This window comes from Sabethes cyaneus, chromosome 1 (genome assembly GCF_943734655.1).
Source record: "Sabethes cyaneus chromosome 1, idSabCyanKW18_F2, whole genome shotgun sequence".
NCBI classification, from domain to species: Eukaryota; Metazoa; Arthropoda; class Insecta; order Diptera; family Culicidae; genus Sabethes; species Sabethes cyaneus.
Genome location: NC_071353.1, coordinates 63,853,647 through 63,874,440, shown reverse-complemented (window position 1 = coordinate 63,874,440; position 20,794 = coordinate 63,853,647). Strand labels below are relative to the sequence as shown.

The following is a 20,794-nucleotide window of genomic DNA, read 5'->3' as shown; positions in this document are numbered from 1 at the left end:
GTTGCTGCTGTTGTTGAGCTGATTGATTTGTTTGATGTGGAGGTGATTGCAGTTGCGGCTGAGAAGTTTGACTTTGTTGCTGAACCTGCTGTTGCATCAATTGTTGGTTGGTATTATGCATATTTCGTTCCTGCTGCTGTTGATGCTGTTGCTGTTGCTGCTGTTGTTGCTGAATCTGTTGCTGTTGTAGAGCTTGCTGCTGCAGTAGCTGTTGATTCGAATTTTGCAGGTTCCTCTCCTGTTGTTCAGCGACTTCTTTCACCATCCGTGCTTCCTGCTCCATAAATAGTTTCTGGTACATGGCTGCATTGCTCATTTGATTGTGCTGGCTCATGCTATCATGCGGAAGACCGGCCTGTTGCATATGCTGCAAGAATAAATGCGTCCCGTTAAAGCCGCTTTGCAGGTGCTGGTGGTGTGGAGGCATTTGACTATGAATCTTTGCCGACATCATCTTGCTCATCATCTGAAGCATACTCGACGCATCCGTATTCTTACCAACGTCTTTGATCGGAGTAGATGCCGGCGAGCTTTGCAGCAAAGACTTGTCTGGAGTCAGATCAGGATTATTCGAATCGTCTTCCATGATATCACTAACGCTATCTTCTACCTCCTGCGTATCGGATTGTTGCTCCATTCGCGAACATAATTGCACATATTTTTGCTGCATTTCCGCCAACTGCTCCTGCATCGATCTCAGCTGAGATTTAAGTACGTCTTTCTCCACCCGTTTCTGATGGATGTGTGGAGTAACTTCCATGTCGTCATCATCATCGTCTGGATCCACGCTGGCACCAAGCATGAAATTCTGCAACGTAAGACCCAAATTTAAGCCAGCCGCTGCAGCAGCAGCATAGCGCTCAGCAGCACTGTTATCATGCTGCTGTGGGTGATATAGTTTTCGTTTCTTACAACCATTGACTTGATTTGGTTGCGACGACAACAAAGCCGGACTGACACGCATCGATGACACTATATTTTCTACTCGTGCCCGCTTCAGCGTAAGTGATTCAGAATCATTCTTACTCTGCACTGGGCTCGGCGTTCTGTTATCCCTATCTTTATCCTCTAGGCACTCATCAATGTCCAGCTCTTGTTTGGTAATTATCACACCGTTGCTGCCCGAGGCAGGAGATGGCATTGTTTCATCGGCATCTTCCGGAAGCGATGCCACCAATTCATCAATCACATCACTTTTCTCCTGCTTCGGGTTCACACTGGCACACCGATTACTGCTTCCAGTGCTGTTAGAATTAACACCTCCATTCAGAAGTCGCTCGGTGTGAGCCAGGTCCGAGACCAACATATCATCACAATTGCTAGCATTTGAATCGATAGAAATTGGCCTATTAGACTGACTGTTATCACTGTTATTGGTTTGATTATTTGTCGCGTTGTTCTTGTGGTTCACTTTGGTAGAAGCACTATTATTATTAGCACCTTGGTCGCTAGAGTCACTAACATCACCGTTCACCGTTTCACATTTCGTAATGTCATAAATATTGTTATTCTTGCTAATCACATTGTTGTTATCAGGCGATATTCGATCACCGAGCACACTGCTTTGATTGCTCACCGTTCGTAATTCGTGATCGAGGGCCATTAACTCCTTCTTACCTTGAAGAATGTTTCGCAACATGTGATGCGCCAAATCGTTTGGCTGTGGTGTTCTAGAACCACCGTCAAGGTCTATAACACCACTGCTATTACTGTTACTGTTGTTGTTGCCACTGTTGGCAGTGTTGTTCTGACTATTACTTCTCCTTCGGCCCATCATGGAAACTGATCCATCCGATGTGGGTGAGTTGTTATTAGCACTGGTATTGTTGTTATTCGTACTGTTATTATTATTGTTCAGATTTGTCGTACTTTCAAATCCATGCTTGCTTGTTGGGGTATTGCTATCCGCTACGTTGGCTGCTTCAATCGACGATAGCATAACACTGTCCGGATCAGAGGCGTCTTGTGCTTGCTTCACTTGTCTTCCCAACAACTCGTTGAGCATCTTGTTTGCCGGTCCGTATCCACCGGGACCAAACAGTCCACCGAAATGCTGCTGGCTTTGGCTAAAAATAGCCCCGTATAGACCACCGCTCATGAAGGACGGTCTTGAACTAAAGTTCGGTATCGAAGAATAACTATTTCTTGGCTCTCCCGCGTCTACGCGCTGTCTGGCTCGTTTATGTTTCTTTAGCAACTTATCGACGTACAAACCGAAAGAATCAGTGTCCTCCTCTGATGACATCATAAGTGGCAAACAGCTTTATTGGCCCACAGACCAGCGCACGGTGGGAGAAACTCTCCCCTCTCCACTGTCGTTGATGGTTTTGCGCCCGGTCGTATTCGCCACTATACTTCTTACTACAATACCGAAAACCACGACGGCAGTACATGCGACGACTTGAATACTGACTACGACTGCGACGACGACGACGACGACGGCGTTGACGACTGGCGAGTGCCCCTTCCAACAATTCCGAACAATACCCCTCTCTTAACCCGGCCTTATGTTTCCCCTTCCATTGCATTGACCTGAAAAGAAATACAAAAAAGTACAGAACGAAGAACGGAGTTAATAAGGGAACGGCAAAAAAAGAAACCAAAAGCCGCTGCACGTTTGTGCAAGTAGTGGCATTCAGCAAGACCTGCATGGATCAGAGCGAGACGTCGGTATTAGCGCACTCAAGTAGCAATCGCGTGTTTTGTTTATCTATAGCAAAAGGGGAGGTAGAAAATCTTGAATGTGTGGAAGTTTTTTTTTCGTACGGCTTTACGCGACGTTCACGTCAACAGCAGCTCTCCGGAGGACTGTCGATGCACTGGTGGTTGTGAGTCGGAGGAGAAGCAGTGGCACTCTAGCAGTCCCTTACCGGAGAGTGGCAGCAGCGCGGCTGAAAAGTTTTGAAAGTACAACTTCCAAATAGCACAGTTGGCCCGCCGCATCCCTAGTTTCCACGATGATTTAGAGCATCTTGCTGTGGACTCACAGGATTGTCTGTCGGGGCAGTGCATGCATCCGTGTGCGGTTTTTCGCCGGATCAGCGATGCCAGATTTATGATCACGTATTTTATAGTGAATGGATTTAATTTCATCTTTTTCAATTTAGAATATTTACACCAAAAAAGTTTGCTCATTCTCATGATTGTAGTTTCAAAATCTAAATTTTATAGAACGTGTTTTGTGTTTGGATTCACTCGACAGTTGTCAACATGTTATTCAAAAATCTCGAGACGGAAAACGGAAAACGATATACATATATGGTTGTCATTTGTTTTTTTTTTATTCTTTTACTTGTTTTTGAGTTGTTTGCAATAAGTTCGAATACAAAAAAAAATTCTTGTACCGACTTAGCCATTGTCCGTTAATTGTTTTGAATAAAATCTAATTTGTTTTGAGGAAATAATTGCAGTTATGTATTTTGAATATGAAACATTTTACTCATTTTTCGTAAAAGAAAATGTTTTAAATTTTATCAATCTTGAAAAGATTATATGGAATAGAGAAAACTAAAAGATGCTGCTGAAAATTCCAATTACAATCGATTATAATAAATAATTGAGGTTGAATGCCAGAAAAGTCATTTTGAAACTTTAGCAACCATTCTCACATAGCAGCCATTTGGAACCACCCCATCCATCCACATTTTGTCAATGAACGCATACTGGGCTCGACAAACGACTGCTTCTCCTCCTCTAGACGAGGAGAAATAAAACTCGAAAAGATGTGCCGCAAAGGAATAGCGCAGGGGAAGTTGGCTATTCCGCTTTGCGCAAGGGCTTGCGTAACATGGCTCGAAGGTGATTGTGAGGATCAAAAGGATTAGATGAAGCAGTGGAAAATATTTCATACGCAATTACAATACCACTCGCAGAGTATCCAACAGTAACCGACATCAAACAGCCATAAATTAACGATGCACACCTGGAATCGACCGGCGTGCGCCCAGCCGGGCAAGGAACGGCGTCTCCTGATGTTAGTTTATTTCCTCCTGCCGTCTGTCAGTTCTGTGCGAGAAAAAAGAAACGACGAAAAACAGAAGGGACAACAACCCAGTAGAAGACCGATGGGGAAAAGGAATATGAATGCAGTCAAGATAGAACTGCATATGATATAGGGTATTGCAGTTATGCTACGTTGGCTAAACTACTGTGGCGGACTACAAGGATGTGGTCGAATATTCAGCTTAGTACGGGAAAGTCAGCTGTTCGTTAGCGCTTTTTTGATTGTAGTAAAAAGCGCAACACAGAACCAAAACAGAACTCACTCGTTGCAGTTATTTTTAGACTCTTACTAAAATATTTTCCGGAAGGAGTAAATTAATTAAGGCGCCAAGAATCCAGATGACTTGAGGGTACGATTGCAAACTCACAAGTCCGTCGTGACCTAGTGAAGATCCGCCACTCGTAAATATCAATTGAAACCGGTCTTAATTACTTAGCATCAGAGACCAACCATACAGGGAACGCAAGATATGTATGTAATGGGAGAAGAACTATAAAAACACAAATCCAATTCCACCCTCAATTAGATTGAAGTGTGAATCATCACACCACCTCTTTTGCGAGCTGACCGCCGTCCTCTAAACTTCACCGGAATGAAGAACCAAGCCGTAAAGATGCAGCAACGGGCGACACTAAATTGGATAATAAAAAAGTTTCACATCATGCTTTTGACAAGATGAGATACATTTGCGTACACTCTTGTTCAGTGAAGACAATTTGTTTCAATGCTGATGATCATGATGCGCTAGCATCTTTGATCCCGGCGGAATGGACCGACGAGGTTATCCAATAAGAAATTCAAAAAAAAAAAAAAATTGAATGAAACTTCATTAATGACACAAGGTCTGTTACTTAACTCGTCGCATTTTATTTTGGCGTTATATTTACGTAGTGTTGACGTACGACTACGTCTTACGGAGAGAATGTGTCTTTACAAAAAAAAACTCAAAAAATGCGAACGTCATGAAAAGGTGTGAAAAGGCGCTAATAACTCTATGATTTCCTGAATGATTTTCAATATTTTTGATCGGAAAATCTTCTCCAAAAAAGAAAACTATTTTTTTTTCGCTCGTTATTGAAAAATGTCCAAATGTCCATGTCTTACATCTGTGAATTTCAGTGCATTTGCTGAAGGGGAAATGAGTAGTCATTAACTTTGCGTTGGAAAGCCCAATTCCGGAAGCAGTTTCTGGACCCAAAACAGAGACTCTGTTTTTAGAAATGTATTCTGCATTTTTCTTGCTAATCCGAACACAAAGAATATATTTTCATGAAAAGAATTTTTGTTTCAAACAAAAAAACTGGTTTTGAAATTTACAGAATCAATGTTGACCCATTTCTCCTTAAAGGGTGTCCGAAATCAAATTGCAGAAAAGATTCGACAAAATTCACCACATAACTTTTGCAAGAAAGCTCTACAAAGATATCGTCACGCATATTTTACGTGACAAGCATGATCTTTGTTCGAACTTCCCAAATATTAGCTCATAACAAGAGTCCGTCGGATAAGCAAGTATGTTGCACATTGTCTTGCCCTCCTTTCGTTAGAAAGCGCCACTTCAATGAATACGAAGACATTCCCAACCAAAAACAAATCTAAAATGACAGTACACACTTAACAAAAAGCACCGAATTCAGTAAAATTTTACCGAAATCTAAACAGCTGAACGTTCGGTAAAAATTTCGATAGTGTCAATCGACGTTTACAGATCATTAGTAATGTTTGGTGCAATAAAAATTTTTACCGAATTGTTTAAGTGTGTAAGTGTTATGTCATGGATGATGAGACTTACGTCAAGGCGGACTTCCGGGGCTACGGTTTCTCACCGCTCCGCACAAGTTTGATGTTCCGGAGAAAATAAGGAAACAGAAACTTTCAAAGAAATACATGATTTGGCAGGATACCTGCTCATGTGGCAAATGGAGTGTACCGTTCGTCACTACCGGGACTGTAACCAGGCAGATCTACATCAAGGAGTGTCTACAGAAGCATCTGCTTCCTCTGTTGAGTATTCAAAGGTATGAAGTCAACTTTCGTGAAATGAAAATGAAATTGTGTTGTAAACCGGTCATAGTACCGAAGGTGCTGCAATAAGTTCAGGATTTTCATGGCGACCGCACACAATTGCTTTTCGCACCTGCTTTTTTTTCGACGCCATTTTACGCTGCGCACTAGTAATATAAACAAGTGTTATATTTTCAGAAAGAACAGACATACGTCTACTACTCTGCAAAATATTTCACTCACTGTTAATGTAATGTAATGTCCGAAGCTGTGTGTGTTTAGGGGTGTCCAAATTTTGTCGCGAACAAGCCTTATGCAAGAAGGAGTTGTTTTGTGGTAAACAAGACCGAGTTAAGGTGTCGAGTCTCTCCAGAATCCAAGGGCTGTGAGTCCGGGATATCAGAACATCTGATATGATGTTCGTAGCTTGGCAACCGGAGTGGATCGTTGGTAACCTCCGTTGCACCGAGGGCGAGGGCGCGATATTTAAGGTTGGAGCGAACCAACGCACAGAAGAGTGATTTCGAACAATAAATATCATTGAAGTTTTTGGCGATACGCATAATGAATCCCAATTTCCTGTAGGCCTTATCGACAACGAACGAATCGTTCTCTTCTTTAGATGCAGTTCTTTAGAAACATTAAAGGTACGCCATCCGGTCCACCGGTGACCTTTTTTACTTTAAGGACCTTTAAGGCCACTTAGTGGCCTGTTTGATCATTCAATCGTCAATAAGCGGGTTAGGGAGAGAATTACCGAGATTTGGAATGCTGTCTAGTACAGCAGATACTTCTGTTTCGGACAGCCTTTCATCGACAAAGGCGATGGAGAATTTCCACGAGAAGAGTTGACTGTGTCGGTTGTGACCGATCGTTCCATGCCGCATGTGTGGGAGTGCCGATTCAACGTGGTTCATTACGCAAAAGGGACAGAAAAATCGACCCACAGTCTTATCTATTGCCGTGCTGTAGCCCCTGTCAGGCGTTAATCAACATTAACTTCGATATAAAATCGTTAACAGCAGAACAGGCTAAGTTAACAGAAGTGATCAACAATAATACAGAGGTGATACATCGGACAACTCAGCAAAATAATGTAGGTGCCGTGCACGAGACCATCGATCGCATTGAGTCATTGCTTATTGAAATTAAAAAAGAGCTGACAGGGGGAAAAAGCGCCGCTTGCACTGGCAATGTTATTTCCGTAAAAAACCATATTACGTCAGCTTTAGACATAGCGATGCGATCGTGCTATGAAAATGTAGAAGCAACGTTAGCAACGATGACGACTTCAATATCAACTGACTTAAAACTAATCAACGAAGAAATCAAATTGATTTCAACAAATGCCGCTGTGTTTAACGATAGCGCCGTCGCTGCCGATATGCTTTATAATTGGCCGGCCACGCAGATTATGGGTGAACTACAACACCTAACAGAAGCTGTCATTCGTCTTGAAACCCCGCAAAGTGCACCCGCTCCTAGTATCGCCGTGGAACTGAATAACGCCAATTGTAACGATGATTCAGTTGATCACTCGGGATGGCGCATTATCGGATCTACAAGGCGCTGGTGTGCAGATTGGAGAGATTACGACAATAAGAAAAAACGTCGTGAGGCTCAAGAGCAAAGAGAATTTAAAGCGTGGCGGAATCGAAAAAACCGCCGGCAACGTAGAATGCGAACGAATAATAGAGGCAATACCAGTGTCAATAACAGAAACAGCAACGGGGTTTATAATAGTAACAACAGCAGCAGATACAATAACAATAATAGAAACATCAATAATAACAGAGGTAACAGCAATAACAACAACAGGAATAACAACAACAACAGGAATTACGACAACAACAGGATTAACAACAACAACAGGAATTACAACAACAACAACAACAACATCAACAACAACAACAACAACAACAACAACAACAACAACAACAACAACTACTACTACTACTACTACTACTACTACTACAACAACAGCTACAACAACAACAGGAATAACAACAGAAATCTCAACAATAGCAACAACTACAACAACAGCAATAACTATAACAACGGCAACAGGAACAATAACTATATTTCTTATGGGAATAATAGGAATAACAACTACAACAACAACTACAGGAATAACAACAATATCAACAGGAATAATTACAACAACAACAGGAATAACAGCTATATTTCTTTCGATCATCCACAACACAATAACATCAGCAATCATCGAAATCATCTTCCCCCGGATAGAGTACTACTTGCGGCTGCTAGACATCACTTTTCTGGACCACCTTTGAGACCTGCTATACAATTTCAGCGGGGAGAAACGCTCAACCCTTACACAACAAATGATGAACCGCAACGACCGATGGCATCTAATTCTTCTGCTACACATTGTATGGCTTGCCTGCAGCAACACTCGTGTTTTTGATGAAATAAGTCATAGTTCGGTAAATATGTTTGATAACCACGCTACTATTAATACTCATTCCAAACATTGCTTGGAAAATATACCAAATAATTTTATCATTGAAACCCCATCAACTTCTTCGCTTAATTATTGTACGGTAACTGAAGTTTCGGTATACTGCCAAAATCCATTCGTGCCATTCAGACCGATAAGGTCAGATGAATAGAAATAAATAAATTAAATTAAATTAAATTAAATTAAAAATCTAAACCGCATGCGAAGTGCTCACAAAATTAATGAAATTCAAAAGAATATTTTATGTTGCTCCTTTTCTATAAATCTTGTAACCGAAACTAGTTGGGATGATAGTGTACATAGCGAGGAAGTTTTTGGTAATAGATATAATGTCTATAGAAATGATCGTAATTATCAATTGTCTGAAATGAAATCAGGTGGCGGTGTATTAATTGCTATTCTATCAGAGCTAGACTCAGAGATCATAATCACTCCATCATTTACCGAATTTGAACATGTATGGGCGAAAGCACGAATAGCTGGTGAGACACATATCTTTGCGTCCGTCTATTTTCCTCCAAACAATGCACGTAAAGAAAACTATGAAAAGTTTTTTGAAGTCGCGGAAAATGTCTTATCTGAGCTCTCTCCTGAAATAAAGCTTCACATATACGGAGATTTCAACCAACGCAATCTTGACTTCATTACAGACACTGACAACGAGAGCATTCTTCTCCCAGTCGTTGGTGAAAACGAAACCTTGCAATTAATATTTGACAAATCTGCCAACTTGGGTCTTTATCAGATTAATCACGTAAAGAATAGGCAAGATTGCTACTTAGACTTATTGTTTACTAACATAGGCGAAGACTTCTGCGTAACTGAATCGCAAACTCCATTATGGAAAAACGAGGTATTTCATACCGCCATCGAATATTCGTTATTTATACATGAAAATCTGCGACCCTACGAGTGCGAATATGAAAAAGTATCGGACTTTCAGTCCGCAAATTATGGGAACATAAAACAAAGGCTTCACAATATTAATTGGCAACATGTATTTCGAAATGAAAACAATGTAGAAATGGCTGTCGAAGCCTTCTATAAGCTCATATTTGAAATATTAAAAGACGAGGTGCCTATGAAACAACGAAGACGTCAGGCTCATTCGAAGCATCCTATATGGTACAACAGTCAAATAAAAAATATAAAAAATCGCAAGCAAAAGGCACATAAAGCATACAAAAACCATAACAATGACAATAACTTAGCAAATTATCTTGATCTCTGTGATCAACTAAACCAAGCAATAAATGTTGCCTTTGAAGAGTATATACAAAAAACCGAGCGTGAGATAAAATCAAAACCAAAAAACTTTTTCAATTATGTAAAATCAAAATTAAAATCAGAAAACTTTCCATCTAGAATGCATTTGGACGAAAAAACCACAGATAACATAGAAGAAATTTGCGACCTTTTTGCCACTTTCTTCCGAGATATCTATGGTACATTCACAGAAGAGGATCGCGATTACGGCTACTTTACACATTTTCCAGAATCCTCAAATGACGTAAACGTTAAACAAATTAGTGTATTAGAAATATTAGACGCCTTAGAAACATTAGATTCCTCCAAAGGCCCCGGACCAGACGGCTTACCTCCAGCATTCATAAGGAAACTAGCAACAGAGCTAGCTACTCCACTATTCTGGCTTTTTAATTTGTCCCTTCAATCTGGAATTTTCCCAAGCATCTGGAAAAGATCTTTCTTAGTGCCTGTGTTCAAAGCTGGTAAGAAATCTGATATCCGTAATTATAGGGGTATTGCAATTATCTCTTGTATTCCAAAACTTTTTGAAGCAATTGTCAATAAGAAGGTATTCTCGCAAATAAAAAATAGAATTACTCATACACAACATGGTTTCTACAAAGGACGCTCAACCACAACAAATTTACTCGAGTTTGTTAACTTTTCGCTTAACGCAATGGATAATGGAAACTACGTTGAAGCCTTATATACCGACTTTAGTAAAGCCTTTGATCGCATTGATATACCAATGCTTCTCTTCAAATTGAAAAAATAGGTATACATCAAGAACTTTTAATATGGATCGAATCATATCTCACATACCGCCAGCAAATTGTTAAATTTAAAGGAAAAGCATCTAATCCCATTCAAGTCACTTCTGGAGTCCCTCAGGGGTCTCATTTAGGACCGCTATTGTTTATTTTATTCGTTAATGATATCTCATTCGTTCTCAAGAATATAAAAATCCTTATTTACGCCGACGATATGAAATTATACTTAGAAATAAAAAATGAGACAGATGTCAACACATTTTGTAACGAAATTCAAATTTTTTATAATTGGTGTAAGAAGAGCTTACTTCAACTAAACGTGAACAAATGTAAATTAATTAAATTCAGTAGGAAACGAAATACACATATAACCAACATCTCCCTTGGAGATCAAATGATAGAAAATTGTGAACGAATTAGAGATTTGGGAGTTATTCTAGACTCAAAATTAACGTTTATAGATCACTATAATACAATTACTTGTAAAGCAAGCAACATGCTCTCTTTCATAAAACGCTTTAGCTTTAATTTTCGAGACCCATACACATTAAAAACACTTTACATCTACTACGTTCGTTCAATTCTTGAGTACTGTAGCGTGGTATGGTCTCCGTTTGCCAATGCACACATAAATAGAATAGAATCAATACAAAAACAATTCTTGTTGTACGCACTCCGTAATTTAAATTGGGCGAGCCTTCCTCTTCCGTCATATGACAACCGCTGCAAGCTTATAAATATCGAAACATTAAAGGCGCGTCGTGAATTTGCAATGGTCTCATTTGTTAATGACATAGTCTCACAACGTATTGACTCTGCCGAACTCTTATCTAAATTAAATTTTTACGCACCTACTAGAAATTTACGTGTTCGTACACTATTTGCCACGGATCATTATCGAACTAATTATGCTAAATTCGGGCCCATAAATCAAATGATGGTGCTATACAACCAACATTGTAATTTTATTGACTTCACAATTAAAAAAACCAAATTGAAGCAATATTTTAGGACAATAAGTAATTCAAGTCAATAACAACAGAAAACTAGCAGAAACGAGCAAACATAAATAGAATATGTAATCGATTGATAACATTAGGTTAAGCTTGTATCACGGTCTACACACGATTGACTGCAAATAAATAAATAACCATAGTCAATTTAGTAGCAATGTCGTTTCCAATGAACATGGCTAATGGAAGACCAACGTCTTTCTGTTGAACACTAACATATTTTCAGAGCGACTTAGGATCACGCTTCAGTTTACGCTGAACGTTGTTTAAGTATTTGAGTAATTCTCGTTGAAACTGGGTCACTACTGACAAGAGGGCTTCAAATATTGAAACTTTTGCACTTAATCAGTTGAAAATGGTTGAAAAATAAGAATTTCACTTTTAATACCTCGAAACAGTAAAGTCTTCGTTCGCCAAGGGGCCCGAAAGTTTTAAAGAAAGTTGAATGTTTGGCAAACCTAGAGACCTATAGGATGTGATGTTCCGCAAATTTACAATGAAACAACTAACAACTGGAATGGTTCTGTAAAGAAGAAGAACAGAGCATTCAAATGGAGTGAAAAGGCTTTTGGCGGGAATTTTGGATTTGGTCGCCATATTGGATTTTATCGAAAAATCGTTGTTTTCTTCATGATGCCCCAACCAATTTTCTTTTTAAGGTGGTCGGTAGTCTCGGGTTTATTGCGAAAATGGCGATTATTTGATGAAATCCAAGATAGGCGCCAGAAAAATGTTTACTCCTTTCGATTTGAGTAAAAATCTTCTTTTTCCATTTATTAGTTGATTTATTGCAAATTTAGGGAATAATACATCATATAGATATCGAGGTTTTCTAAAAATTCAACTTTTTTTTAATTTTCGGGCCCCTTGGCGAACGAAAGGTCCACCGAAGTATTAAAAGTGCAATCCTTATTTTTCAACCATTTTCAGTCAATTAAGTGCAAAAGTTCCTATACTCATTACTCATTGGCGAAAGCAGTGTTGGTCAAACTTTTTGTAACGCTAGAGTACCTTCTCAAGATAGTCTGTTTTCGGATTTAAAGCGTATCGTCTTTTTGGGCACTTTTGGGCGGTCAATAACGTAATTTAAAATATGTGAAAAGTTCAAAGTGGCAGTATTTCCGTTATTCTCTTCCAGTCGATACTGTTTAATAGACTGGTTCGCGTCAAAATCGGCACGGTTGAAATCATAACAGACGGAGAGTGGTGCATTCGGTTGTTTTGCATGGTGTATGTTGTTGAATCCGAACTAACAGCGGTGTATGATGGAGAACATCCTTAACGAGTAAAGCAGACGCCAACATGTATTCTGGAGCCTGGCTGCCAACACTAGCACAGCAAAGCAAAGATCCAAGCAGCGTCTGTTTTCATTGGAGATTTTGTTAATTTACTGCACAGTGACTATGGCATTCGAACAACTCTGTGGTGATCGGGGAAAGAGTTGAAGAACTGAAGTCGATGAACAGATTGCTGAAGAAATTACGGAGACCGATGCCATATGAGCTTTGAGGAGAACGGCGTCCCTTACCCGATCCGGTGGGAAATAGCCGACGCACAGGGATAAAGAGCGATTGGATAAAAGTCACCCAAACTTGTTCAACAGGTAATCAACCGTTGTGTTCCAAGACAGAGGCATTGAGTTGGCGATGAACTGCTATCAAAACGCCGCCGCTCATTGATTTGCGGCTGTTCTGCACACTCCGGTCAAAACCGAAGAATCGTATGAACTATCAATACACGTTAGCAGATAGTCGTGGATGCTTGCGTTTATTCCGCCTACATTTTGATAGTACACGTGGATGTTGTGCTGGACGTCTTACGTACTGGTCGGTAACCGGTTGGTTTATGAGCTAAAAACGGGAAACGAAGCTATGGTGGGGTCTAAATTGGCGGTGGTGCGCTTGCCTGAGTGGGAGTCTTGGAAGTCCCTCTCATTACCCCCACACGCAAGACCGGGACGGCTGATGAGAGATGACAGGAAAGGTGTGACTGCGACGGGGACGATAAGGGCTTCCATGGTACCAAGGTCGATGCATGCCGTTGATACTATCAACTTCGGGTAGATGTTATGTTCCATGTTGCTAGTTGCAACAACTCCGTGGTTCAGTTCTGAAGCTGAAGTACACGATGGATGGCAGTTTGAGAGAGCGCTGGGAACGACTGGGACTGGAAGACGAGGCATGTCGCTACAGAAGCCATTGCTACAGATAGTGAGAACATCAGGAAGCGAGGATGGACTATAAAGTCGGTACTTGCCTGAGAACGGAAGTTGGAAACCCTCATCACTGGTACCGAAAACAGGAACGGAACGACTCTGATAACAGTGACTGATAATATAATCGAGGGGACACCGATGCTCGACTGCGGCGGACGGGTTGAGGGTTTCCATCATATTTTTTGGCGTGCATTCCGTTGATGGAGAAATAGAAGCAGGCGGCGAATCATTTTCCAATGGTTAAGTGGTGGTGAGCTTGAAAGCGCGGTACGCGTCAGCAGAGTATAACCGGAGACAATATGATTTAGGTTGGGCCATGAGTTGGGTTCTGGAAGTCCTGGAGAACACCCACATGCAGGACCAGGACGACTGTTGTACGTTGGCGGCAATAGTTCGGCTGCGGCGGGGAAATTGCGAGCTTCCGAAATACTAAAGTATTTTATACATATCTTCCTTATTTTATCGTTTATAATGCTAGTAGCTGACAAACATACGATTTTCAGCACAAAGTTGTATAGCTGTATGTAGCTCTTAGCGCTTCCTATCCTATCGTATTGAAATACCTATATAAGTGTATCGCTCAAAATTAATCCTCACTGCATATATCTCCTCCAAAATGGTACTGATAAGCGGCTTTTGCGCGTCGAATACGATTTTGTTGGATACATATCGGTACGGTACGTAAGTCGTATTTGCAATCTAATTATACATATGAAAATTCTGGCTGGGATGATGGCCCAAAGGAACGGGTGTAACCGTCTTTAGACATTACACTTCATCGACATCGACAGATTTCGCAACCGGTTGTTATATAGTAATACAGGATAATTACCGGGCTAGTGCAACGATCCTACTAATTCTAGCTAGTTAAGTACCGTACTTCAAATCTAACTGATGGCCTAGTACTTTTCAATTGGCCGTAGTGCCGATGCATACAGAAAATTTAAGACCTTAAGCACGAAATTGACCTCCTAATCTTTTTACCACTTTAGAATATCCTCCGAGTAATGGCATAAGGCCAAATCCGGCTAGACTTTAGGTATACTTCGGGTGCAAAAAAGAAAAATTTTCTTAAATTCTCTAACTGAAATGTTTGGAATTTTGGATTCCTCTTGAAAGCTTGATAACTACCTGCAGGTGGTGATTCTTTACACTGTACGAAGATCCATCTTGACCACTTTTATTCTTCCGATTGGCAGTCAAACGCTTCATGTATCGATTTAGAACACGATTTACTGTAGATTGTTCCATTCCTAGCTTCCTGTTAGTGGCACGTTAAGAGAGATCCGGATTTTCGAAGTTCCGACTCCCAGCTCCGACAGCGTTTGTACAGCTGCCAGTGCAATATACAACATATACAGCTCGTAGTAAACAATACATATTCAACTAATTTTACTGAAAATTTCAAAATGCTTTAATTTGAATCCAGACACTTTTTAATCCTGAGCTGCAATCGAGCTGCAGTACGAAAATTGATTCACGTTCACAGGTGCCATTATAGGTACTAGATACCAGAGACCAGATTCGCCAAATTTTTGATGGCACACAAGGAAAACATACAATGCTCAAAATCTTACAGATCTTTGGAAATGTGCCGAAATTTTGCAAGATTTTCATTTCTCGGTTTTGCTAAAAAATAGTCTGAGGGTTTAATCAAAATTTTATCTGTGACGAGAGCAACCTGCTTCTTCATTGAACCAAATGACTGCCAGATGTTTGCCAGACCTTTTCATTTTTCAGATTTTGTAAACACCTAATAGTAAAGTAAAGTAAAGCCTGGGTGCTAATTCCGTTATCGAAATTTGACCTACTGTTTTTATACGACAGACTTCGAAACCAGCTGTTAGAATACAGGACAGTGCGGGGTCAGTGCTACGATCCTATTGTCTCTAACAGCCTCTCCCAACCGAGATTCGAACATACGACGACCTAACAGCAAAATGGAATTCTGTTTACAGTAGCTATTCCGGATATATGTACATGTGCACATGTTTGGGAAGTAGAGCAATCGTAGAAAATCCTTGACAACATTTTAGCCAGATACCACAATGCCGGACTAAAAATAGTTTCGCATTTAAAAAATAGCCGTTAAGAAAAATTTCCTGTTCGTTTGAGAAGGTAATATAACAGCACCAACAAACAATTTGCAGCATTCGATTGAACATTTATCCTCAAAGCATAATTTTATGGATTTACGTCATTCTCGAATAAAGATCTTCATTGCAGCTTAGTTTTGCTGCAGAAAAAGTCGTGACGCTACATCCCAGTTGCAGATTTTGACCTTCTAATTTGTTGCTCCATAAACTTTGCAGCCAGCTACTAGTGTATAGGACAACTGCGGGGTTAGTACGACGATCCGATTGACTTCTTCCAGTCCTCTGTCCTAATCTTCAATCCCTTCTAGTCGAGATTTGGAACATATGACGATTGCCTTGCTAAACCAATATCGCACTAGGAGACCAACTGGGAGGCCACATTTGCTACCAGGTAATATTTAAATTTTAACGTCTTCTACAGCCATTTGAGGCAAAACAGCGGGTTCGCCTGATAAACTCCTTATTTAACAATATTACTAGAGCGTAAAACTAACGACGAAAAAAAAACTTTCCTTCTATATTGTTATAAAGCATAAACCACCGTACCTTTCCGAAAGGTAAACGTCTTAAAGAAAAGGGTCGATTTCTTTCAACAGCAGAACCGTATCAGGAGTTAAGCATTTTCCACCCAAGTGAATCGAATTACCTAGTGCGACCCTGCAGGATCGTTTCTTATCGACTTCAGGTATCTTACCTGGGTGACATATGCCACTTCTTGGCGGTACCAAGTGAATGGAACGGTCCTTTTAAATTCGTTGCCATCGAGGAGGGAGCATATGAGAGGAAATGAAATAATTGCTGGGTTGTAGAACCGAATGCACGCGCCTGCTAGAATGATCGCAGATGTGCTTTATGCGCTACAACTTACGTATGGTGAAGTTCTTTTAAACATTTTTTTTCCAAGATACTTATCGCTTGACTAACGTCCCTTTAAACGCAACTTGTCACACTCACACGAGTCGTAACGGAAATTTGAACAAAATTGTTGTAGTTCTTCTCATAGCTCACAAGCAAAGTCTGTACAAGTTTGACGTTCGCACTGGTTGACAAAGGAAAGAAGAACTAGAACTATAAAGGGAAATCAAGTTACAGCGGTTAATCTGCTTCCTACGCGCTTCGTCGTGGGATTGTTTGACCAAATAAAAATTAAAGAATAATAAATCCTGACCCCTAACCAGTCGCAGTATTCGCACAAGACCTTCGCAAGTTGCGCTTATGGGAACGTTTGGTGGGCTTCCTACTTGAATAGCTCTCAGTTACTAACCGAACATCACCCCCATTCAATCCTCAACGATCCTGAACCGTTTGCGGTAAAAAATCTTTCGGTTTCAACGTTTGAGCCTGACGACGACAAGTGTTTCACACAGCCGAAGACACAAAGATCCGTGCGGAAGTGTTGATTAATATCAATTGCCGATGCCTGCACGGGACAGAGCGGTTCTGAAGGGTGTAGCGCAATAACAAAAAAAAAAATAACACCAAAAGACGTACCACCAACCGTAAACTGATCCGGTCGTCCGTCCTCGAAACAAAAGGAAGAAAATCATGTGAGTTCGGTTCCTCGGGAGCAAAAGTATCACGCTTGCTTAATTCGAACTTCCTTTCAGGCAAAGTTCGTGAGACGCCGATTTGAGAAAGCAGGGTTGACTTTAGTAAGTATTCGTAGTTTTATAAACGTGGTATACATATATGAATAACTCAAGTTTTAAAAACTGTCATTCAGAATAAGGTTTATTATTATTATTATTGTTGATATTGATCAGCAGCATTATTGCTCTATTGAATTATTTAATGTTGCTTGAGGTAATGTTGCCCATGGATGTCCTCATTTCATCGCATGTGAAACGAACAGTACATTACAGGATGTGTTTGTCGTTATCTTTAATCCTATATTCCCCGAGCTGGTGACTATATGTAAATCGTATTATTTGGTGGAAGAGGATGCTGGTGTATTGCAGAAGTGCGTGCCACGCAAGAAATTCAAAATTAGCGGCACCGCTGACCACAATCGTACACTTTTTCACACGGCATATTTATATATTGCAAATAACTAGGTATAGCATAACTATTCCTTAGTTTGTTTGATTAACGTACTCGACGTACATCCCATTATGCGTGTGCGGGTGTGGTGACTGTGGGTATGTAAATTCAAATAAGATCTTCGCCACAAATGGTACATGAAATACCTAATTACCGTTAAACAACAACGAACCAACTCACAGGTTAAAACGTTGGCAGACAGTTAAATCTCGTTCCATTCGGAAATGTCGATTAACCATCTTCCGCGGCAACTGAAAGGCTGACAGTAACATACCAAAATTACTTCCACTTTCAATTGAACATCATGCTCGGTACTAATAGTGACTAGCACCCTCCACGACGACTTTATTAGAAACATAGCATGAATGCAATAGCGTACTGAGCAAACCATACATCACTTGACGTACTTTACAACTCAGTTGCCTCGTTACTACATTGCGTCGCTGTCATCTCGCAGTCGGCAGAAGCCATGAGAATTGAGACGGCCGTCCATCAGAGCCGTTGTAGCTGACAAGCTGGTTGTAGCCCTTTTCGGAATCGAGCAATCGCGGACAATTAGGGTCATTCCAACAGCGGGAATGCTACTTTCTTGTCCAACCCGGCCCGTTTGAATTAGAATATCCGGTGTCGGTGCAACCCGAGGAAATTGGAAGTTCCCATTGCTGGAGATCTCCAGAAATTTGAATCCTTTCGCGATGGTTTCCCCATGCTTGCAGCCGATGCAGTTGCACTTTCATGAGTCAGCGATGCATGCACACTTCGGTGGGAATATTCTCATCATTATGGCTGCGGCTTTATGAGTGCAAGATTATCTTATTCCGGCGAGGTTGGTATGAAACGATTGCTCCAATTAATATGACACGAAGATGCAAATTCATCAATTAAAAGAATTGCATCGTGCAACTCGGATGTTGATGTTTGTGAATGATTCATTCCCAGTTAAACTGAATCTTGCCCATGAACCGTAGAAAATTTCGTTGTTCAATTTATTAAAAGTTAAGATAAATTCAGAAAAATCAAAACAATAATTAATCCCGAATTTCAAAAGCAATTTTTTTGTTTGAAATAAAAATTTTATTTATGAAAATATATTCACTGCGTTCAGATTGACAAGAAGAATGCAGTATTTACATTTTTACAAACAGAACCCCGCTTTTGGGCCCAAAAACAGCTTCCTAAATTGGGCTCTCCGACGAAAAGCTAATGACTGCTAATTTTCCGTTAAATGGCGAGTACAAAATCTTTGAAGCGATACAATTTTATATTGCCGATGGGGTCTCTGTGCGATCTACAGGGCCCGGGAGAAGTAAAAGTTGGGTTCGAATCTGGTCATAGTCGGCTTCCATTATAGCTTGGTTTAATCAGCGGATCCCCCAGCTTGGGTAAAAAGGAACGCTACACATACTCCCTCACTTAATTTTCTACTTTTTCCCTTACTTTCTACTACTTTTTGACGTCAACTTTCGAACTTTTGACGTTAACTTTTAAAGTTATTTTAATATGTGCATTCCTTATGTTGAAAATTGTCTTCATGAAGAATGAAAAATAAACATAGTGCACAATTATTATCAAATCTTCTCCAGAGAATATTAGATCACCACTTTCCTTTAATATAGGAATATTAAAGGAAATTATAATAGGAGGATATTATAGGAAAATATTATAGGAATATATAATTGAAGAAAAATTTCATCATGTTTTCATTGTTATTCTGGATGGAAAATTAACCGCCCAACTAACAATTCTATATGATAAAATTTAATGCGCATTTGCTGCACAACTACGGAAACTGCTGAAAATTTATTGTTTATTCTATCGGATGTTTCGTTATGGTCGTTATTTATTTATTTATTTATAGCTTATTGTATCCATCCAACATAATGTCTTAATGAATAAAAATACATAAAATATAGCACAGTACAATTATCACATTGCGAAGGAGTCAAATGCGGTGATTCTGCGTGAGAAGGTGCTGGTGCTTTCCCCAAACTCGAGCAAGTCGTCAACAGAGGCAAAAGTACGCAACATCGCAGACATGGGTTCATTGTACCCGAACGCAGTACGATGGAACCTTGGATGAAGCAACGATCCATTCCTCAGGGACCGCGATGGAACTCGGAAATCCAGTAACGACAGCAATCGTGGACAGTCGACATCGTTGTTTAGAAGCTTGGCAACAAAAGTTACCTGTTGAATTTTCCGTCGTCTAGTTAAAGTGTCAAGGTTGATCAGTTTACAGCGATCACGATAGGATGGGAGATTCAGAGGGTCACGCCAAGGCAAGTTGCGCAGAGCAACGCGGTTGAATCGTTTTTGGATTCTTTCAATTCTTAAATCCCATGTTAGTTGATGAGGGAACCAAACTGCGTTTTCCAGAATAGGTCGTACCAGTGAACAATACAAAGCCTTGAGACTGTAAGGGTCGTTAAAATCTTTGGCTATTTTCGTTATAAATCCTAAGTGTCTATTAGCTTTGGCGATGTTAGCTGACCGATGATTGGTAAAGGTGAGTTTTTTGTCCATCAGAACTCCTAAGTCATTTATTTCGTCGACCTTGTTGAGCAGAACGCCTTCAATGTGATAGTCGAAAACTATTGGTTGTGCGGTGCAATGTTATAACGGAACACTTTGGTACACTGACAGTTAGGTTATTGCGTTTACACCAATCAACGAAAATATTTAGTGATCTTTGTAGATGACTGCAGTGTTCGAAAGATCTCACCACAGTTTTAGATCGTCAGCATAAACAAGTTTACAGCCACCATCGAGCAATAATACAACATCGTTGAAATAAATAGTGAACAGCAGTGGTCCCTAGTTGCTCCCCTGGGGTACCCCACTTAGGTTACCAAATGGCGATGAAATACATGCATCCATTTTTACACGTAGCGTTATGAACCAAATCCAGCAGAATGATTTAACA

At 40.2% G+C, this 20,794-nt stretch overlaps 2 protein-coding genes across 2 annotated transcripts in view; one reads left to right on the top strand and one right to left on the bottom strand.

Moving 5' to 3' along the window:
* LOC128739795 (homeobox protein prospero) overlaps positions 1–2,248 on the bottom strand; it is a 28,552-nt gene extending 26,304 nt beyond the window's left edge. The window contains exon 1 of the mRNA XM_053835300.1: positions 20–2,248. Within this exon, the coding sequence (XP_053691275.1) occupies positions 20–2,248 (2,229 nt within the window). The remainder of the gene's footprint in view (positions 1–19) is intronic.
* Positions 2,249–3,914: 1,666 nt separating this feature from the next.
* On the top strand, positions 3,915–8,301 carry LOC128745763 (putative uncharacterized protein DDB_G0272516). The gene is made up of 3 exons (XM_053842840.1): positions 3,915–3,973; positions 6,980–7,803; positions 8,177–8,301. Exons 1-3 carry the CDS (start codon positions 3,915–3,917, stop codon positions 8,299–8,301), a joined length of 1,008 nt encoding a protein of 335 aa, XP_053698815.1.
* Positions 8,302–20,794: the final 12,493 nt, after the last annotated feature.